Source organism: Vespa mandarinia, chromosome 1, assembly GCF_050613455.1.
Source record: "Vespa mandarinia isolate Hongniang chromosome 1, ASM5061345v1, whole genome shotgun sequence".
NCBI lineage: Eukaryota > Metazoa > Arthropoda > Insecta > Hymenoptera > Vespidae > Vespa > Vespa mandarinia.
In genome coordinates, this window is record NC_140810.1 from 17722196 (window position 1) to 17741071 (window position 18876).

An 18876-nucleotide genomic window follows, 5' to 3' on the forward strand; every position below is an offset into this window, starting at 1 on the left:
CCTTTGTGTTAAATGTCGATAAAAATTTACGGGATACGTAAATAAAAGTATTTACGTGTCATAAATGTTATTTTTGATCTTCGATCTTCGATCTTTGATTTTCGATGATAAAATATAATACGAAGATCGAAAACAGTAAACAGATTGAGAATGTATATTCATATCGAATGAGACAGAGACAGAGAGAGAGAGAGAGAGTGGAGAGGGGGAAGTGGGAGGGTGAGGGTGGAGGAGGAGTGAGAGAGAGAGAGAGAGCGCAGTACTACAAACAGTATAAAGAATAAAATATCTTTTGAGGACACGTGTGTGTCGGCTCGATTTCTTCTTCAGAATTGGCACGAGTTGGACACGTGCGCACTGCCGACAACGATTGTTTATTCTCGAAGCTCTCCGATCATCGACACGAATCGAAAGAGTAGGTTAGTTTTATTGGTGAACGATTAGAAGAATGAGATCATAGTACGAAAAAACATTTTTATTTTCTATTTGTTTTTCTTTTTTCTTTTTTTTTTTTTTTTTGTTTCTTTTCTTTTCTTTTTTCTTTTTTTTTGTTCGTAAGTACACATTAAAACATTGTGCTCTATAATATTCTATATATATATGTATGTATGTATCAATTGTATTTCTTAAGTGTATATGTGTGTGTGTGTGTGTGTGTGTGTGTTTACGTACGTGCATGTACATGCATGTGTATATGTATGTCTATTGCAATTGATAATTGTGGTTTGTTTGTTTCGTTGTTTTGTTTTGTTTTTTTATTTATTGATTAGCAACTTTCCAAACTTTCTTTCGTATTATCCAATTATCGAGTCCGAGAGATCTCCAATATCTAGTGAAATTCCTAAGCAAGGGTCTTTAACCGGGTTATAATACCAGATCGTTTGAATTCTTCCTTGCATACCTTCGAAAGGTTGATGCGCTCGTGCGCATCTTGTATCTATGACTTCTCGGATATTTCTCTATCTTCTTTTTATTATTATTATTATTATTATTATTATTATTATTATTATTATTATTAATATTATATTCATTGTTAATTTATAAATCATTAAACAGATGCATTTATCGTAACGATATCTTATTTTGAGAGAGAGGATGAGAGAGAGAGAGAGAGAGAGAGAGAGAGAGAGAGAGATTTTTAAAGATCACCTATGAACTTTTGGCCTATCCTGTATAAAAATTCTCTTCTCGAAAAATAATAATATAAAAGTTATAAATATATAGAATGAAAAAAAAAAATAATTTAGTTAAAGAACGAAAAAATAATTTATTTACTTAAATTTCACATATAGTTTATATATATATATATATATATATATATTTCTTTGACATATATCTATAAGAAATAATGAGATTAAATTCGAAATAAGATGTGTATATATAAAAAAATCGATAGTCTCTTGAGTCTTGAATTTCAAAAAAATAATGAAATTAAATTTGAAATAAGATGTATATATTTAGAAAAATTGATAGTCTCTTCTGTCTTGAATTTAAAAGGAGGCCGAATAAGCAAACCAAACAGGCAAGCAAACAAGCAACATTGTCTCCTTCCTGTTTCTCAAATTTAGAAAGCCATCGTTCGCCGGATATTCGCACTACTCGGTATATATCCGAGTTTCACCAAAGCATTCATCAACGTGGGTGTGCAATACATATATATATATATATATATATATATATATATATATATGTATATATCTATACGTATAGATAGATAGTTATTGTAAGTGTATAAGTATGACTTGCTCGCTCTAATTCCGACAGTATGACAGACAAGTAAGACGATTAAAAAGAACAAGGAAGAATCTTATTCATTTACTTTGTATTTTATTTTAACGAGAAGTCCATACTCTCCTTCCTCTTCTTCTTCTTCTTCTTCTTCTTCTTCTTCCTCCTCTTCTTTTTATTTTTCAACAGCTGACTCGTAGCGAAAGATACACACCGACCCGAAACTCACCCTTTTTTTGCGTTACTCATCGGCTCTGGCTGAAAGACACGTTATTCGATCAGCTGATAGTTCGTACATGTGTATCTGTGATAGCACGTTTACTACACATACGTATACATATATATATATTATTATTATTATATATACATATATGTATATATTATACATAAATACATAAGTGTATCTTGTGTTTCTGTTAACTTTTATGCTAATCATTTGTTTTAATATTATGTCGAGTCATAAATCATTAATAGATTATGTGATATAGAATATAACATAATACATATTTTCCTTTATGTTATAATATTTCGAAATTTATACATTATTTAATGGAATATATATTACGCTAGTTGTCGTATAAATTGTATATATATATATATATATATAATCTGAAACATATCTTCGTCTTTTTTTTTTCTTTTTTTTTTTTTTTTTTTTTTTTTGTACATTGTATATGACACATTTTGCATATGTCTATTAATTTTATATAATTTATGATATACGACATATAATATATATATATATATATATATATATATATATATATATATATATATATATATAAGCATGGTTCGTTTCGTGATATAATTTTTTGAAATAAATTATTTATTATATATAATTTATATGCCTTGTATAAATTTCTTTCTTTTTTTCCTCTTCTTCTATCTAATCTAATTTTTTTTTTCCTTCTTCTTCTTAGTCTTCTTCTTATATTATTTTTAATGTTGCAGAAATAAAAATGATAGCAATTGTGTAGTCAAGGAAAATTCTGTTTCCGCATTTGAAACGTGCATTACCATGCACTTCACTGTTAGCGGTACCTGCGAACGACACTTGCCGCATCGCTTACGCGGCAAAACGGTCAGCTTTGTCGAGCGAAACGTTCATCGTGCCCTCCTCCTTATTGTTAGACTTTCTTCGAAGAGAAAATAACCTGAAGAAAAGGAGCTCCGTTCAATTTTTATGTCCCTCTAACTCATTTCAAGTGATCTTTATTTTTTTCTTCTTCTTCGTTTTTCTTCTTCTTTTCTTTTTTTTTTTTCTTTTTTCTTTTTTCTTTTCCCTTAACTTTATAACATGCGGTTTTCACGCTCGGCTAATCGGAAAAATGGCGCGAATCAAACCTCCATTATTATTATTATTATTATTATTATTATTATTTTTATTATTATTATTATTGTTGTTGTTGTTGTTATTGTTATTGTTATTGTTATGGTTATCGTTTTATGTATCTTTAAACAAAATTGTTTTGTTTTTCTTTTTTTTTTTTTTTTTTTTTTTTTTTTTCATATTAAAATTGATGATGTTATATTTTTGAAATTTATTTAATGCGATAATAAACATGTGAAAATTAAAAAAAAAAAAAAGAAAGAGTAGAAGAAAAGAATAATCGACGATGATTTTTGAAGAAGTTTCGTAAATTACGAAACTAATGGACATTGGTAAAATTCCGATTAGCGTAGATATTATTAGAGAACGGTGATGATAATTCTTGATAACGAGGCAGATTATATTATAGATCGTATAGCAGTAAAAGAAAAGAAAAGAAAAGAAACATTATAGTCTATTGAATTTTAATATTAATTTTTTTTATTATTTTTTCATACAGGTTTTCAAAAATATTCCTTATATATTATTAACATATTGATAGATCCTATGATCTATAAGTTTAATAAGAAAGAAATTTTGTTTTCTATACATCGATTATATCAAAATTTGTAATGACTTAATTTTGATTAATGTTTTAAAATTGAAGCTACCTTAATTTTAATAATACTTTAGATATTACTAATGTTCGAGACTTATTACAAATGATAGATATCCCATTGATTTTGAAATTTAATTGGAAAATTATGTCATTACGATCTTGGTAAACTTGCTAAACATTAAATATACCATTTGAAACATTGAAATATAATGGACATTGGTATCGGTAAAATTTAGTAACTTAATAAAAAGTTTAAAACATCGTTTATTTATTTTTTTAAACGATCATTACGAGAACATTTTAATATAAAAAATTTTAAATATAAATTTGGAATACGGAAGAAATGTGTTCTCACGATCTTTTTCAAAGAATGAATTTTTAATGAACCTGACCAACATCCCCTCTATGCGTTGTATCGATCACGGTTCGTCGATCGTGTTGCACGCACCTGCGTCAGGTAAAAATCTGCAGGAAATGCCAGGATACATTGGGGGGACATAAATACCTGAGCTTCTCGAGTTCTTTCCTCTTCAACTATGAACAAACATTCATCCGACGATCGTATGCCATCGTGTTACGCGAGTACTCGCGTATACCAAACGACCAACCAACGCACGCTCTTACTATAAGCGCGTACTTTGAATACGTTATTTGCCTCTTCGAAAACATTCCTACACGCTTCCTACGTCTTTATGATTTATTAGAAATCTTTCTCACGACGAATGTAGTTAATGTCCTCTATTTGAAAATCCATCATTCAAGTGCCAGACTTTTACTTAATATATATATATATATGTATATATTTATGGTATAATCTGTATAATATTTTTAATATAAATTATATCATTATTGTATAAATGTATAAATATATTAGAAATCTTATTCACAATGAAAGTTGTTAATGTCTCTTTATCTGAAAGTTTTTTACATTATCTCTAATATAAGATTTTTACTTGATACATATATATGTATGTATGTGTATATATATATATATTTTCCAACTAACTTCTATAGAATATTTTTATATTATATTATAATATAATATATAAATCTTTCTTACGATGAACGTTGTTAATGTCTTTTATTTGAAAGTTTCTCACTGAATTGTGAGACCCAATAAATATCTATATTGTCAATATAAATATTTTATTATATAATAATATATATATATGTATATATAAATGATTATACATTTGTATAATTTTTGTATTGTTTTCTTTTTTGTCTATATAGAATGGCCACGGAAATTGCGAACAAAAGGGCCGAAAGGGAAGCCCTTCGTGGGGTCATACAACAATGGAACGCAAATCGTTTGGATCTTTTCGAACTATCCGAACCCAACGAGGTAAGATTTTCAACAAAATAAAAAAAAAAAAAAAAGAAAAAAAAATAAGAAGAAAAGAGAAAAAAATGGGAAAAGAAAAATATTTTCCAAACGTTCAAACGCATCCTATGTATGATATAATTATCGTTGGACAATTTTATGAGACTTTAGCTTATGGTTAATTCCTTTCATCGTGAATAATATCGATCGAGAACTTGTTCACACCCATCCGCATAAAATCGTAGATCCTTTTACGATATCCTCGAAGAGAAATGTCTTTGGCTTAAGTACCTCTTAACGGAAATCGAGTCACGCGGCATTAACTTTCTCAAAAGAGAACTCTCGACTTCTATTTTCGGCTACTGTAAACTTAAATGCGTATATACAAGTCGGTTAATTTTTTTTTCTTTTTTTTTTTATTTTTTTTTTTTTTCTTTTACTCACATTTTTTTTATTTCTCTTCTTAAATAATTGGACTGAGGTCTAAATGTTAATCACAATTGAACACGTTGCTGAGATCAAGCTCGTAAAAACAAATCTAATTGACATTGTTATAAATTAATATAAATTTTTATTATTCGGTGGGGGAGGGGGGGGGGTAAGCAATAGAGAGAGGGTAAAAAACACGTTCCTATTAGATCATAACTCCAATATCAGATTATTAATTGACAGAGTATACTCATCTAAAAGAAATCTAATTTTCGATTATAAATGATCTAAAAATGAAAATTATTATAAATTTATATTTAAAGGAAACATTAACTATCCCAATCTAATATTAATCACAATTAGATTTGATAAATCTTAAATGATAAATCATAAATAAATAACTCTTTATCGCCATTATAAATTATGTTGAAAATTATTATAAAATTTTATCTCTTCCTTTTTCTTTCTTCTTCTTCTTCTTCTTTTTTTTTTTTTTAACATTGCCATTAAGTTTAATCGTAATCTCAATTGGATTGGATAAAATACTTACAAAAGCAAATGCACATATACACATGTAAAAAAAAAAAAAAAAAAAAAAAGAAAGTAATATATGTAATTGCTATTTTGGTAGATTTAACGACCTAGCGATAACAATGCGACCAAGTTGTTGTTTTACGAGGAAACCTCACGCGAGCTTTAATTCCAAGCTTTCTCTCGTTCCACCATTTAATTGCAAGATCGATCGTGACACGTGATAAACGTGAATTCCTTAGGAGTTTAAAACTTACGTGAGATCTTTACACTTACAACCCCCTTTGGGCTTATCATAGTTCGAGATAAGGAGATTTATCTATTACGATTTAAGAAAATAATTGTAATCGTTTTCGTTCGATTTGATCGGCCCATTGTCAGTGATTCTCATTCGTCTTTTAATAATCGTTCTTAATTCCTATTTGATTTCTAATCATTCTCGATTATACGACTTTTACATATAATAGCCTCAGTGACGCCTACCCAATGTATAGTAACAGATGAAACCTTATCAAATGTCAGAAACAACTCGTATAAGTGTACACATGTCTATTTATATTGTAGATATTTTTACGACGTAATAAACTTAACGAGAACGTTCAATCCTCAATTATATTATATATTTATAATACGTTTAAATATTAATCAAGGACAAATATCATTTCGATTAGATAAAAATGATAGATAATAATTAATAGTACCAGATCATTCTGTACATTTGATTTCTATTAATCATTAAATTTGTATATTAATTTTTTCCTTTTTATATATATATATATCACGCCTGCGCGCGCACACATACACAACACACACACACACGCGCAAACACACAATTGGAAAATGTTATAAAAATATCAAAAGTATTTTAAATTTGTATCGTGCAAATTTTTGTGAGATAATATATTTTTGTTTAATTGTCGCCGATTAAATTAAGACGAATATATATAATTAATATATATATATATATATATATATATATATATATATATATAATTAATATATTCGCTGACTTTAGACACGACATTTAGTTTGGACTATTATCAAGAATTCATACGATGATGTCATATTACAACACGATACGTATATTTATCTGTGTACATATAAAATGATAAGATGCGTCTCGAGTTTCCTCGAGACATCATCAACATTTATTATACAATTCATATAATTTACGATTATATAAATTATATAAGAAAATCTTTTGATATTTTTCAGGACTTGGAGTTCCACGGTGTAATGAGATTCTACTTTCAAGACAGTGGTCAAAAGGTTGCTACGAAATGCATCAGAGTTGCATCGGATGCAACCAGTCGTGCCGTGATCGAAACTCTCATAGAAAAATTCCGTCCAGATATGAGAATGTTGTCGGTACCGGAATACGCTCTTTACGAAATTCATGAAAATGGAGGTGAGTTTTACTTTTGAGATACTTTTTTTTTCTATTCTTTTCTTATCTTTTTTTTTTTTTTTTTTTTTTTTTTTTATCTTAAACGATTAATTTACAGACGAACGAAAATTGGAATTGGAGGAGAAGCCATTGTTGGTACAATTAAATTGGCATGTCGACGATCGAGAGGGACGTTTCTTGTTGAGAAGGATTGACGATAAGACGAATGCACAAGGTGTTGGTTTCTCCTCAGAAGGTTCTAGCTTTCGTAGAAAGCTGAGTAAGCGAGAGAAGAAACAAATGAGGAAACAAGAGAAGCTTGGACGTTTGAAGAGTTTGGAACAGGATGAGAATACAGTGCCGGTCGATCAAAATGGCGTCGCCGAAAAACTTTATACCGGTTAGAAATCCGTTAAATGATTAAAAAAAGAAAAAATAGTTAAATAACAAATCTTGATAACTTGTCAATTGTATCGGTCTACAGTCAACTACGATGTCGACGTTCTGTTTTACCCCGATAGTGATGTTCCATCCTAAACGGATTGGAGCGCTGATAACGCTCCCGTTGCATGTTCTGCTGCACCGATAAAAGAGATAATTTTATATTCTCTGTTGGATCATTGTTCTGTTATTGTAACTCTCTCTCAACTTTACCATTCGAACATTTTCGTATTGACTTTAATAAAATAAAAGAAGTGAAGAAAAAAAAAATAAAAAAAAAAAATAAAAAAAAACAGAAAAAAGAAAAAAGTGAGAAAAGAAAAAAAAATAATCGTATTCATTTTACGTTATTGTTTAGAACTTCCCGAGACGAGTTTCACAAGGAGTATATCTAATCCGGAAGCCGTAATGAGACGTCGTAGGCAACAAAAACTCGAAAGAAAATTGCAACAATTTCGTAGCAAAGATGGTGGACCAGATACCGGCGGTACTTTGAAGATATACGGAGAGGCACTTTGCAAAGATGTACCTTATAAAACATTACTATTAAGCGTTCGAGATTCTGCGGCCCAGGTTGTAAGAGAGATGTTATCTAAATATGGTTTAGATAAAGTTGACCCTCAGCAATATTGTCTGGTACAGGTATGGTTTTATTAGTTATTATATAGAAGATAAGAGGTCTTTTATTTCTTTTTTTTTTCTTCTTCTTCTTTTTTTTTTCCTTTTTAGAAAATTATTGATTTTACATTTTACGCGTAATATCGATAATACTTTAAATCGATTCACATAGATAATCCATCTACTTGAATAATTATTCTTTATTATTGAAGATCCTAACAGAGACGTCACTGTGATTGATGAAGCTCTACGGTATTTGAATATTTTTTTCGTACTACGACAAGTCTAGTAATTCGTTTTATCATCTGAAAGAATGACACATCCATAAATGTCTTTATCCTTATAAGAAATGATAAATTACAATAGAATTTTTTGAAGAAACGTGTAATATATTTTATCTTATGTTATATGTTAAAAATCGATCGATCGAAAATTATCAATTCTATCACGTTATAATTTATATAATTGACGAATTTTATGATAATTCACGTATTCCAATTAAAATGGAATTACGTTAATTATATTATATTTTACTGAGTATTATAGGTCGCGTGTTTGGTATGTACGAAGTTGACACGAATAATGAAAATCGAACGTTAGTTCTAGAGAATTAATTTCATCGTATCTGTTGTACGCTCTGAAGCGTACATATGCGACAAGCTTTCGACGACAAACTAATTGGATTATCTGATTTTCTGTTCTAATGTAGGTGAACAACGACAATACAAGCGGTGGTACTCATCAAGAGTATATACTGGACGACGACGAATGCCCGTTGGCTATTCTCATGAATCACCCTTCCACGCGCGGTAAGTTCATCAAATATATAACATAGATCATAACGCGTGAATAAGAGAATTGACTTTATTCAGGGCAATCCATTTAAACGCGTTATCATATTTTCAATTTATTTATAATTAAGGAAAGTGTACAGTAGCGATATTAAAAAAAAAAAAGAGAGAGAGAGAGAAAAGAAGAAAGTATGTCTAATCAGATTGTTCGTCGTTTAGTTCTATGAAAAATAATATTTTCCGAGTGAGCAACTAAACTGCGTAGTTATTAAATTACGAAGAATATTATAATTTGAAAATGTTTATCTACGGATAAAATCCTCGTTTATCGTAGAATAAAATTAATCAAGCGATATTAATTAATTAATATAATTATGACGTATGCACTATATATTTGTAAATGCATTATAATTATCGATCTCGAATATTTATTGATTAATTTTATATACTTGTTATTCGAATTTGAATTTTTTTTAAAGTTGAAAAATCTACGCGATAGATAAAAATGTGCGCGATGTAAATTAAAAAAAAAAAAAAAAGAGAGAGAGAGAGAGAAAGAAGAAAAAGGAGAAAAAAACAAGGTAAAAAGAAACGTGTATATCATCCTTGTTTCTAAGTGCTGCATGCATCGTTACCGTATTTTTAAACGGGAAGTAACAGGAAGAATTTTCATTTATTCGCACGAGCAACGCGGATGGGAAATAATAGTAGTAGTAGTAGTTAGCAACAACTACAGTAGCAGTAGCAGTAGCAATAGCAGCAGCAGCAGCAGTTAGCAGTAGCAGCAACAGCGGTATTAAGATTCCCTTATCCTTTACTCGTTCTTCAAGACGCCTGCGAAAATCTATTTCCAGCGATCCAGACGCTCGTAAAACTTTAGTTCGAGACTTTTCTCTTATTCTCTCTTTAAAATCGTATCAACGTTTGAAATCTGAAAAAGTGGAGAGTATCGAAATTGAAAGAGAGAGAGAGAGAGAGAGAGAGAAAGAGAGAGAGAGAGAAAGAGAGAGAGAGAGAGAGAGAAAGAGGATAGCTCTCTCTCTGGGGTAATAACAAAATCCAATCAGCCGGTCTCGAGGTAATACAAAATGAAAAATAAAAAGAGCGAGAGAGAGAGAGAGAGAGAGAGAGAACGAAGGTCAAAAGTCAGAGAGCGGGGATAGGTCGGATCTCGTGTCGCTTGCTCGAGGGTGAATGCACAGTATGTACAACGTATATATTTACACACACACACACATATATATATATATATGTGTGTGTGTGTGTGTGTATATATAAAAATCACCGCTAGTACTACCACTACCACTTCTATCTTCTTCGTGGCTTGGGACGAAGAAACGTTCGCGCACTTGGCAAAGGACGAAAGGGCTTGAAAAAGATAGAGAAGAGTAAGAAAGAAAAAGAGAGGAAGAAGGGAGAGAGGGAGGAGGAGTGAGAAAGAGAGAAAAACAGAGAACGAGTCCATGAGCAAGGAAGCATAACGAGGAAAGGGGTGAGGGACTGTGATCGAAGGAGGCGCCGGTAGGATTGGATGGCTTGCGTCTAAAGTAAAAAGAAAAAGACGAAGGAGAAGAAGTGTACATTGCTTCGATGCAATACATATATGTATATATACTTATATTTCTATTTATTTATTTGTATGTATTATGTATGATATAAATGTATGAACGAAATATCTATAACGTGTATTATACATTGTTATACACGTATTCTTATCATATATATATATATATATATATATATATATATATATATATATAATATATTTTGATGAATACAATCACATATATATTAACATGTGATTTGTATATTAGTAATTTGTAATGTGTGTATGTGTGTGTATATATGTATATATGTATATATATATATTCACACACATATGCACGTTTAATAAGTATATATAGATTTGTATTGTACTATATATATATATATTCTACATACAGATACGTATAAATGTGAGTGTGTTGGGAACGATACGGCGGGACAGTGGGAGGTATGGTGGGGAGATGGGGTTAGATCCGTAGCTCTGGCTCGGGTCGTGCCTCGCGTTAGTTGACTTTCGCTCCTCGAAACGCGTCGGCGCGTCGCGTTTCCTTCTTCTCGACGACGCCAGTAGCGCAACCTTTCCTCCCTCGCCTGGTCATCATTATCGTTATCGTTGTCGTCGTCCTCGTCGTCGTTGTCATCGTCGTCGTCGTCATCGTCGTCATTGTTGTTGTTAACGTTGTCGTTGTCATAAACATTGTTGTTGTTGTTATTATTGTTGTTGTTGTTGTTGTTGTTAAATGATTCCTATGAATTTAATTACTCGCATCGTTCTTCTCCTTTCTTAGATGTTTTAGTTTCCTTTTATCTTTTCTTTTTTCTTTTTTACATTTTTTTTTTTTTTTACGGTGACGACAAATCCATTGCACTGTTGTTCCCCTTTGGCAAAGGTCAAAGGTCGTGCGTACACCGTGTGGCCTCCTTGCAAGGCTTGCGTTCCCTTTTTGTATATATCCGTCTCTCTCTCACACACACACACACTCACGCGCACATACGCATACACATACATAATCGCGTTTCTCTGCTGAGTCCTACGCGCTTTTATACATGTTAGCGAACGAGCGCGGTTAAGGCAAAGGAGGAAGGAAGTGCGAGTGAGTTCACAAGAGAGTGAGAAAGAAAGAGTGAAGGAGAGAGAAAAAGAAAGAGAGAGAGAGAGAGAGAGAGAGAGAAAGAGAGATAAAAAAAGTTACTCCCTCACGCAATTTCCTTCGAGTATAAACGTCGACTCGATTTCCTTGAGCGTCATCATCCTGATTTTCAATGGAAGAGATCGAAATATCGATAAGAAGGTATATATTCTACAAGGATTTTTACCTTTTATAGTAGCATCGTGGGATTTTTGTTTATCTACTTGTCAGTGAACAATATTGAAGTTATCAATAATTAAAGGTAGAAAAAATAAAAAAGTAGAAGAAGAAGAGAAACTAAGAACGAAAGAAAAAGTAGAGAGATTAGATTTACAAGAGGATAGATATCATAATGATGATGATAAATAATAATACGAGATAATTATCTTCATTTTTGATATTGTACAGACATTATTAATGAATTACATAAGCACGTTGAACGACAGTGAAAAATCATAGATCGTATATACGTATATACATATATATGTATGTGTGTGTATGTGCCTTTATATATATATATGATCATATACTTACATACATATATATATATATATATATATATAGGTCATCGATAGAGAAAATTTCCAAGGAAGGTCGTCGAAAACGATCGTTGGTTCGTTTCTGGTCATAGATACGCACGTCGGCCGATGTAGTTAAAGCAAACGCGTATCGATCGCTCGTCTTAGATGCCAACAACAACGACCACGATGAGAAAAGAAGGTCTTGCCTTTAATGCACTTTGAAATCCTTTAAAGAAGAAATAGTTAGAAACATTTTCTTTATTTCTTTTTTCTTTTCTTCTTTTTTTTTTTTTTTCTTCATCAATCTACGTCCGCATCATCTGTCGGCGGCAAAATAATAATAATAATAATGATGATGACGATGAGGGATGAAGAGAAAGGAAAGTGCTGGATAATACGACGGATTCTCATTGTCAGAAGGAAGAAGGATCAACGATCGAGCGATCAAGATCATCGTCGTTTCGTGATAATGAGTCCTCGAGCATGCTCGAGCAGCAGCTTTTAACCGCATCTATCCGTCTAACTCGTTTATCTGTCTGTTTCTATCTCTGTCTCGCTTATTCTCAGTTTCTCTCCCTCTCTCTCTCTCTCTCTCTTTCTCTCTCTTTCTCTCTCTTTTTCTCTGGCTCTCTATTTCTCTCTCATTTACTCAATCGCGCTCGCTCGCTCTCTCTTTCTCTCTCTCTCTCTCTCTCTCTCTCTCTCTCTCTCTCTCTCTCTGTCAGACTGGTGGTGTAATACACATACTCGTCGTCAACGTCCGGCGTTTAGTATGAATCGAGGAGAGAGGAAATGACGACGATGGTAACTCGCGAGAAGAGAAGAGAATAAGGGACCAAATATTCATCAGATATTCCAACGAATAAGTAACACCAATGATTAGTCTACATTTTGCCTTTCAACGTGGGACCACGTTTATTTAATTTTTAATATTAATTCATTATCATCATTTATATGATATTTGATTGTATTTTCTAATTAAACGAAATAACGCGCGGACGCGCGCGCGCACGCGATCCTTGCGTCGTAACGACAAAACAAGAATCAACATGATGGATTGGGGAATAAGACGTAAGTTATTAAACTACTACTACTACTACTACTACTACTACTACTACTACGAACATTGAGCTACGATCAATTAAAAAAAAATCAATTCAACCTTGAAGATTTATTTTAAAAAGTCCCGGACGTCTGACATTTTGTTTCTCTTTCCACTTTTTTTTCTGGTTGTTTTCTTTTTTTTTTCTTTTTACTTTTTTTGTCGTTGATCTTTCATTCTTTTTTTTATTTCTTGCAATTTAACATGAACGTTACGGTGGCCTGTATCCTACCATCTTTATCTTCGCGTCATTGCCCTTACTTTCCCTCGGCCGTCCTCCTCTTTAATTAATTCGGATAACCGATGTCCCATTGTATACGGCTTTTCTCTCTCTCTCTCTCCCTCTCTCTCTCTCTCTCTCTCTCTCTCTCTCTCTCTCTCTCTCCAATCCTTTTTATTTTTTTTCCATCGTTTAAGACAATAGACAATTGTGTTGAGAAATTTGCGCAGTCTATGAGATCTCTTTTTGGGCGTTTCTTCGTGATCGTCAGCATGTTTATATAATATACATATGTAATAATAAAGAAAATGTAGAAGAAGAAAGAGAATGAAAAATGAAAGAAAAGGAAAAGAAAAATATATATTATGAAGGAGAGAGAGAGAGAGAGAAAGAAAGAAATAAAAGAAAGAAAGAAAGAGAAGTATTGCGCGCGATGACTATGCTATAAACGGTCTGTCTCCTCCACCGTTTTCCCTTGATGCGTGGAGACAACTCTGATAGTCAGTTAACTCTTCTCCTTCTGCTTCTTCTTCTTTTTCTTCTTCTTTATATTTCTTTTTATTTCTTTTTGTTTTCTTTTATTTTTTTTATTTTTTTTTTTTTTTTTTCATTTTTTTTTTTGGTTCTTTTTATTTTATTTCTTTTTTTTTTTTTTTTTATTTTTTATTTTTACCGGCGGTCTAAAGCTCTCGCGTGCACGAGAGAAGGATTCCGAGATAAAAGACTAAATATATGTGAACGATTTCCCCCTCTTTGGTAGAACGAGATGAGATATACGCCTTTACTTCGGTCAAGTATAGCAACTGAACGATGTTCATTGAACGGAGAACGCTTTTCTTCTGTCTGTTTACGTTAACTCTTTATGAACAGTGTATAACTTTGAAAATTGTTTCTTTTTGTTTCTTTTTTCTTTGTTTTCTTTTTCTCTCTTTCGTATTCGTTACAAAATTAAAAGAAAGAAATCTTAGTTCGCACATAAAACATCAATTTTTTTCGTATATATCGTTAAATAATATAATCTAATTTATATTAATATTTGTAATATTTATATTATAATACTGTATATTTTATCTGCTATTAATAATGCATATTAGTATTATAAATATTAATAAATGTAATACCACTAGTAGTATCTTGTTTAATAGGAATATATTTTATATAAGTAATATACTGTATATATAATATTAATAATGAATTAATAGAAATTTATAGTACGAATTATATCAATACAAAATATTATAAATTTTGCATATAAAATATCTCTTTGGACGTTATTATATAAAAGACAAAAAAAAAAAACAAGAAAAAAAAAATTAAATTTGTATATATCAGAAAAATAATGATATATAAACATTTCGATTATTGTCATTTATATTTTTTTTATATATTTTTTCTTTTTTTTTTTTTTCTTTTTTCTCGATTTCAGGATCAATCATGTTTCACGTGAGGAGGAGACCGGCAGATTATGTGCCTCGCAAACGTAAAAAGAAACCTTCCGGAAAATGGAACGAATTAGATCATAGGTATTTGAAATAGATTGATTTAATTTGTTGATAAATTATTATTATATTAGAAAATTTGTTTTGTAATATAATTTATCCCTTTAATTATTAGATATGAAGATGAGAGACTACCATTCTTATTGGAACTTAATCCAGATGGTACCGATATTCCTAACGGAGCGGGTGTCAGGTATCGTTTGCAACCAAACGTGACGGAAGTTGGATCGGAACGACCCTTCGGTCCACAAGGCGTGCAATCTCAAACTTTAACTCTCAGTGGACCTACCGTTATGCCAAGGCACTGTGTTATAGCGTTTACGGAAAATATCGTCACTCTGACGCCATGCTCAAGGGACGCTCATACTTTCGTGAACAATCAACGAATACATCAGACTACCATACTCCAAGTATGTCTTTGTTTTACTGTTTAGTCTCGATGGAATCATTAATCGTAAGCTAGGTCATCTCGCTGCAGGAATGTTAACTAAATGAAAGAGAGATTTTTTTCCTCCTTTTTTTTTTTTTTTTTTTTTTTTTTTTTTTTTTTTTTTTAAGTCCTCACTTAATCTTATATTTACTTAGATGGTCATAGAATGTGTCTACAAAAAATATAACCATGAATGGTAGAGTCTGTTGGAAATTATCAAAATAAGTTCTTTTGAGTTAATCGATAAGAACTCTTGAAATAAAAAGGAAGAAAAAGAAAAAAGAAAAACGAACAAACAGAAAGAAAAAAGTAAGGAAAGGAAAAGAAAAGAAGATGTAAAGTATCAAGAACTAGTTAAATTGTTGTTTCTCTCAAGGCCACTATATAAAAAAAAAAAAAAAAAAGAAAAAGAAAGAAAAAAAAGAAAAAAGAAAAGAAACAAAGGAAAAGAAATAATAAATAAATATTTTCTAAGAATAGATGTCTACCTGTATGAAGAACTTTATGTTAGAGATACAAAAGAAAAAAAAAAAAAGAAAAGAAAAGATTTATATTCGTTTCTTATAATTTCAAGAAAGATTGTCTAACTACAAAAAATCAAATGACTAAGAGATACATGTGGCATCATACATAGAAAACGTTTCTATATATATCTTATATATCTGTATTTCTATATATCTTATATAATCTGTGTTTAGAATGGAGCTATCATCAAGTTTGGAAGAATGCATACCTTCAGATTCATCGACCCCGCGCCCGACGACCGTATCAGGCAACGTCATGACTCCAACAGACAGATTGAGTACGCATACGACCGGTGAGTCGAGCGATAGATTAACGAGTCTTCTTCTTGCATACACTTATATTAATATACCGATAGATTAATAGATCGGTGCTTCTCAAAGTATGATTTACGAACTCTAAGTTCTATCTAATATATATTTCAATTTGAATTTTTATAACGTATAGATAGATAAAGAGAGAGAGAAAGAGAGAGAGAGAGATAGAGATAGAGAGAGAAAGAGAGAGAGAGAGAGAGAGAAATAAAATTAATACATACGAAGAAAAAAGTGTCTGACGATCTCGTTGTCGTGTATATAAAAAATAATCTTGATTAAAAGATAAAAATTAATTTTAAAGATTAATAAAATTACCTTTGAGAACCACTGTATTAGATATAGATAGTTAGATTATAGCTCCGAGTCTCTCACTATAAGCATCGTTTGCTTTAGATTGTTTTCTTTAGTTATATAGATCGCTTAGTTCACGCATATCACGTATATAAGTTGTTGTTAAGTTTATTTATGTTCTTCGTGCTTAGTTCATTTTTTTTTTAGTTTCGCTTTGTATTTTTTGTCTTTCGCACGCGCCGTGGCTGCTTGTCCTATCGTAGACGATCGCCAGATGCTACCAGCCAAGAAGCAAATTCGGACAAGTACAGATCAGGTTCTGGATCACCAAACGGTGGTGGTGGTGGACACGCTCAAAGTCCTGGTCAAACTTCGAATCCACCGAGTCCCACTAAATCTACGGCAGCTAGCACATCGCGTAGTCCCACGCACGGTACTCACGCACCCGAGGTGACTCACAATTATGAAACGACTTTCGACCTGGACGGCAATGTGGAAACGGCGAGCTTAACGAGTAGTAGAGATGGCAACAGGTAACCTGGACGGCGAATGTTTAGATTGATCGACCCGTTAAGAGATTTTTATTAGCTCTGTCGTTCTTAACGTTCTGATTCTCATTTAAATCTATTTAAAAGGGGACAAAAAAGAATAGAATTCACTGAATTGATTACACTGAAATCTGTACGTTTTGCCTGCTATTGCTTAGAAATTTTTAGCTAATACATGAATACTTTTTTCCTTTATATATTTATGTATATATATATATATATACACATACATATTTTTTTTTTTTTTTGTAATGATCAATTGTATAAACGAAATTACATTTAATGTATCAAATAGGCATCCCCAATACGATAATCAACCACGAGGGACGGACCCCATCCTACCAGCAGTATTGGAATTCTTAGAAGATACGGAGGAAGCGTTTCTACGTGCTGTTATCACCGACGTAGATCCCTCAGCTCCACAGTTCAAACTTGCACCGACTTATACCCTTTATTTGGCTGCCAGATATCGTGCTAGCACTCATTACAGACCAGAATTACAACCTACCGAAAGAGCACACCGTTTGACCGTGATGCTTGCGAATATTGCCTTGATGATACAAGGAGTAATTCAGGTAAAACATATTCCTATTTTTTTTTTATCTTTTTTTCTTTTAAATGCAATTGTTATATTAAAAAAAAATAATACAAAGCATATACTTGTTTTCTACAATTAAAGTATATATTATTAAAATATATATATATATTAATTATATATATATATAATTAATATTTATTAAAATTTATTAAGATCCTTTTGAATATAACTAACTAACTAATTACTAATTTGTATTTATTTGTTTCATATATAGGAAAGATATATGGATGCGTCTTCGTTGGCATTTTGGCTTGCAAATGGTTCGGAATTATTGCACATGTTAAAAAGCGACCGTCACGTTGGAGCATTTTCAACGAGAGCTCAGGATATCCTAGCCGATGCCGTTCACGCCGCATTCGCATCTCTGGTGCATTGCGTTTCTCTGGAATTGACACCAGCAATGTCGCAATTCATGGCGGACGCTGATGAGCCGGCTAAGGAAGCCGGTGTTTTACAAATATTCTCGAATACGATGGCTCTATTAAGACGTTGTAGAGTTAACGCAGCACTGACCATCCAATTATTCAGTCATCTTTTTCATGCGATCAACGCAATCGCTTTCAATGCTCTAGTATCTAATGGGAATCTCTGTGTCCGTTGGTTTGGTCGAAGATTAAAAGCTAGACTTAATGCTCTAGAAACCTGGGCTGAGAGGCAAGGTCTCGAATTAGCCAGTCAATGTCATTTGGCAACGATCATGCAAGCTACGCATCTTCTCCAAGCACCGAAATATAACGCCGAGGAATTAGCCACATTAAGTTCTACTTGTTTCAAATTGAATTCTTTACAAGTAAGAGCTTTGTTGCAAAAATATCAACCGGCTGCCGATGAACCACGACTTCCCGCTGAGCTCATTGAAAACGTCGTCAGGGTATGTTCTTTTTTTTTTTCAATTAAATATTTATTTCAGACAAATGAGATGCTTTTTTTTTTACGTTGAATGCCATAAAGCATCTTGATGAACACGTTTATATAT

The 18876-nt window shown here is 31.8% G+C and overlaps 1 protein-coding gene across 11 annotated transcripts in view; it reads left to right on the forward strand.

The window, feature by feature from the left end:
- Nucleotides 1–18876, forward strand: part of cno (adherens junction formation factor afadin) — a 47709-nt gene that overhangs the window by 18748 nt on the left and 10085 nt on the right. For 10 of the 11 annotated variants that reach the window (XM_035871323.2, XM_035871316.2, XM_085662311.1 and 7 more), the window contains 11 exons: nucleotides 4890–5001; nucleotides 7156–7348; nucleotides 7446–7727; nucleotides 8127–8410; nucleotides 9096–9195; nucleotides 15122–15218; nucleotides 15310–15604; nucleotides 16323–16441; nucleotides 17018–17287; nucleotides 17598–17877; nucleotides 18115–18771. In XM_035871323.2, the coding sequence (XP_035727216.2) occupies nucleotides 4891–5001; nucleotides 7156–7348; nucleotides 7446–7727; nucleotides 8127–8410; nucleotides 9096–9195; nucleotides 15122–15218; nucleotides 15310–15604; nucleotides 16323–16441; nucleotides 17018–17287; nucleotides 17598–17877; nucleotides 18115–18771 (2688 nt within the window). In that variant the 5' untranslated portion in view covers nucleotide 4890. Of the gene's footprint in view, nucleotides 1–313; nucleotides 420–4889; nucleotides 5002–7155; nucleotides 7349–7445; nucleotides 7728–8126; nucleotides 8411–9095; nucleotides 9196–15121; nucleotides 15219–15309; nucleotides 15605–16322; nucleotides 16442–17017; nucleotides 17288–17597; nucleotides 17878–18114; nucleotides 18772–18876 lie in introns of those variants that run through there. The other variant, XM_035871318.2, reaches the window with a different exon arrangement.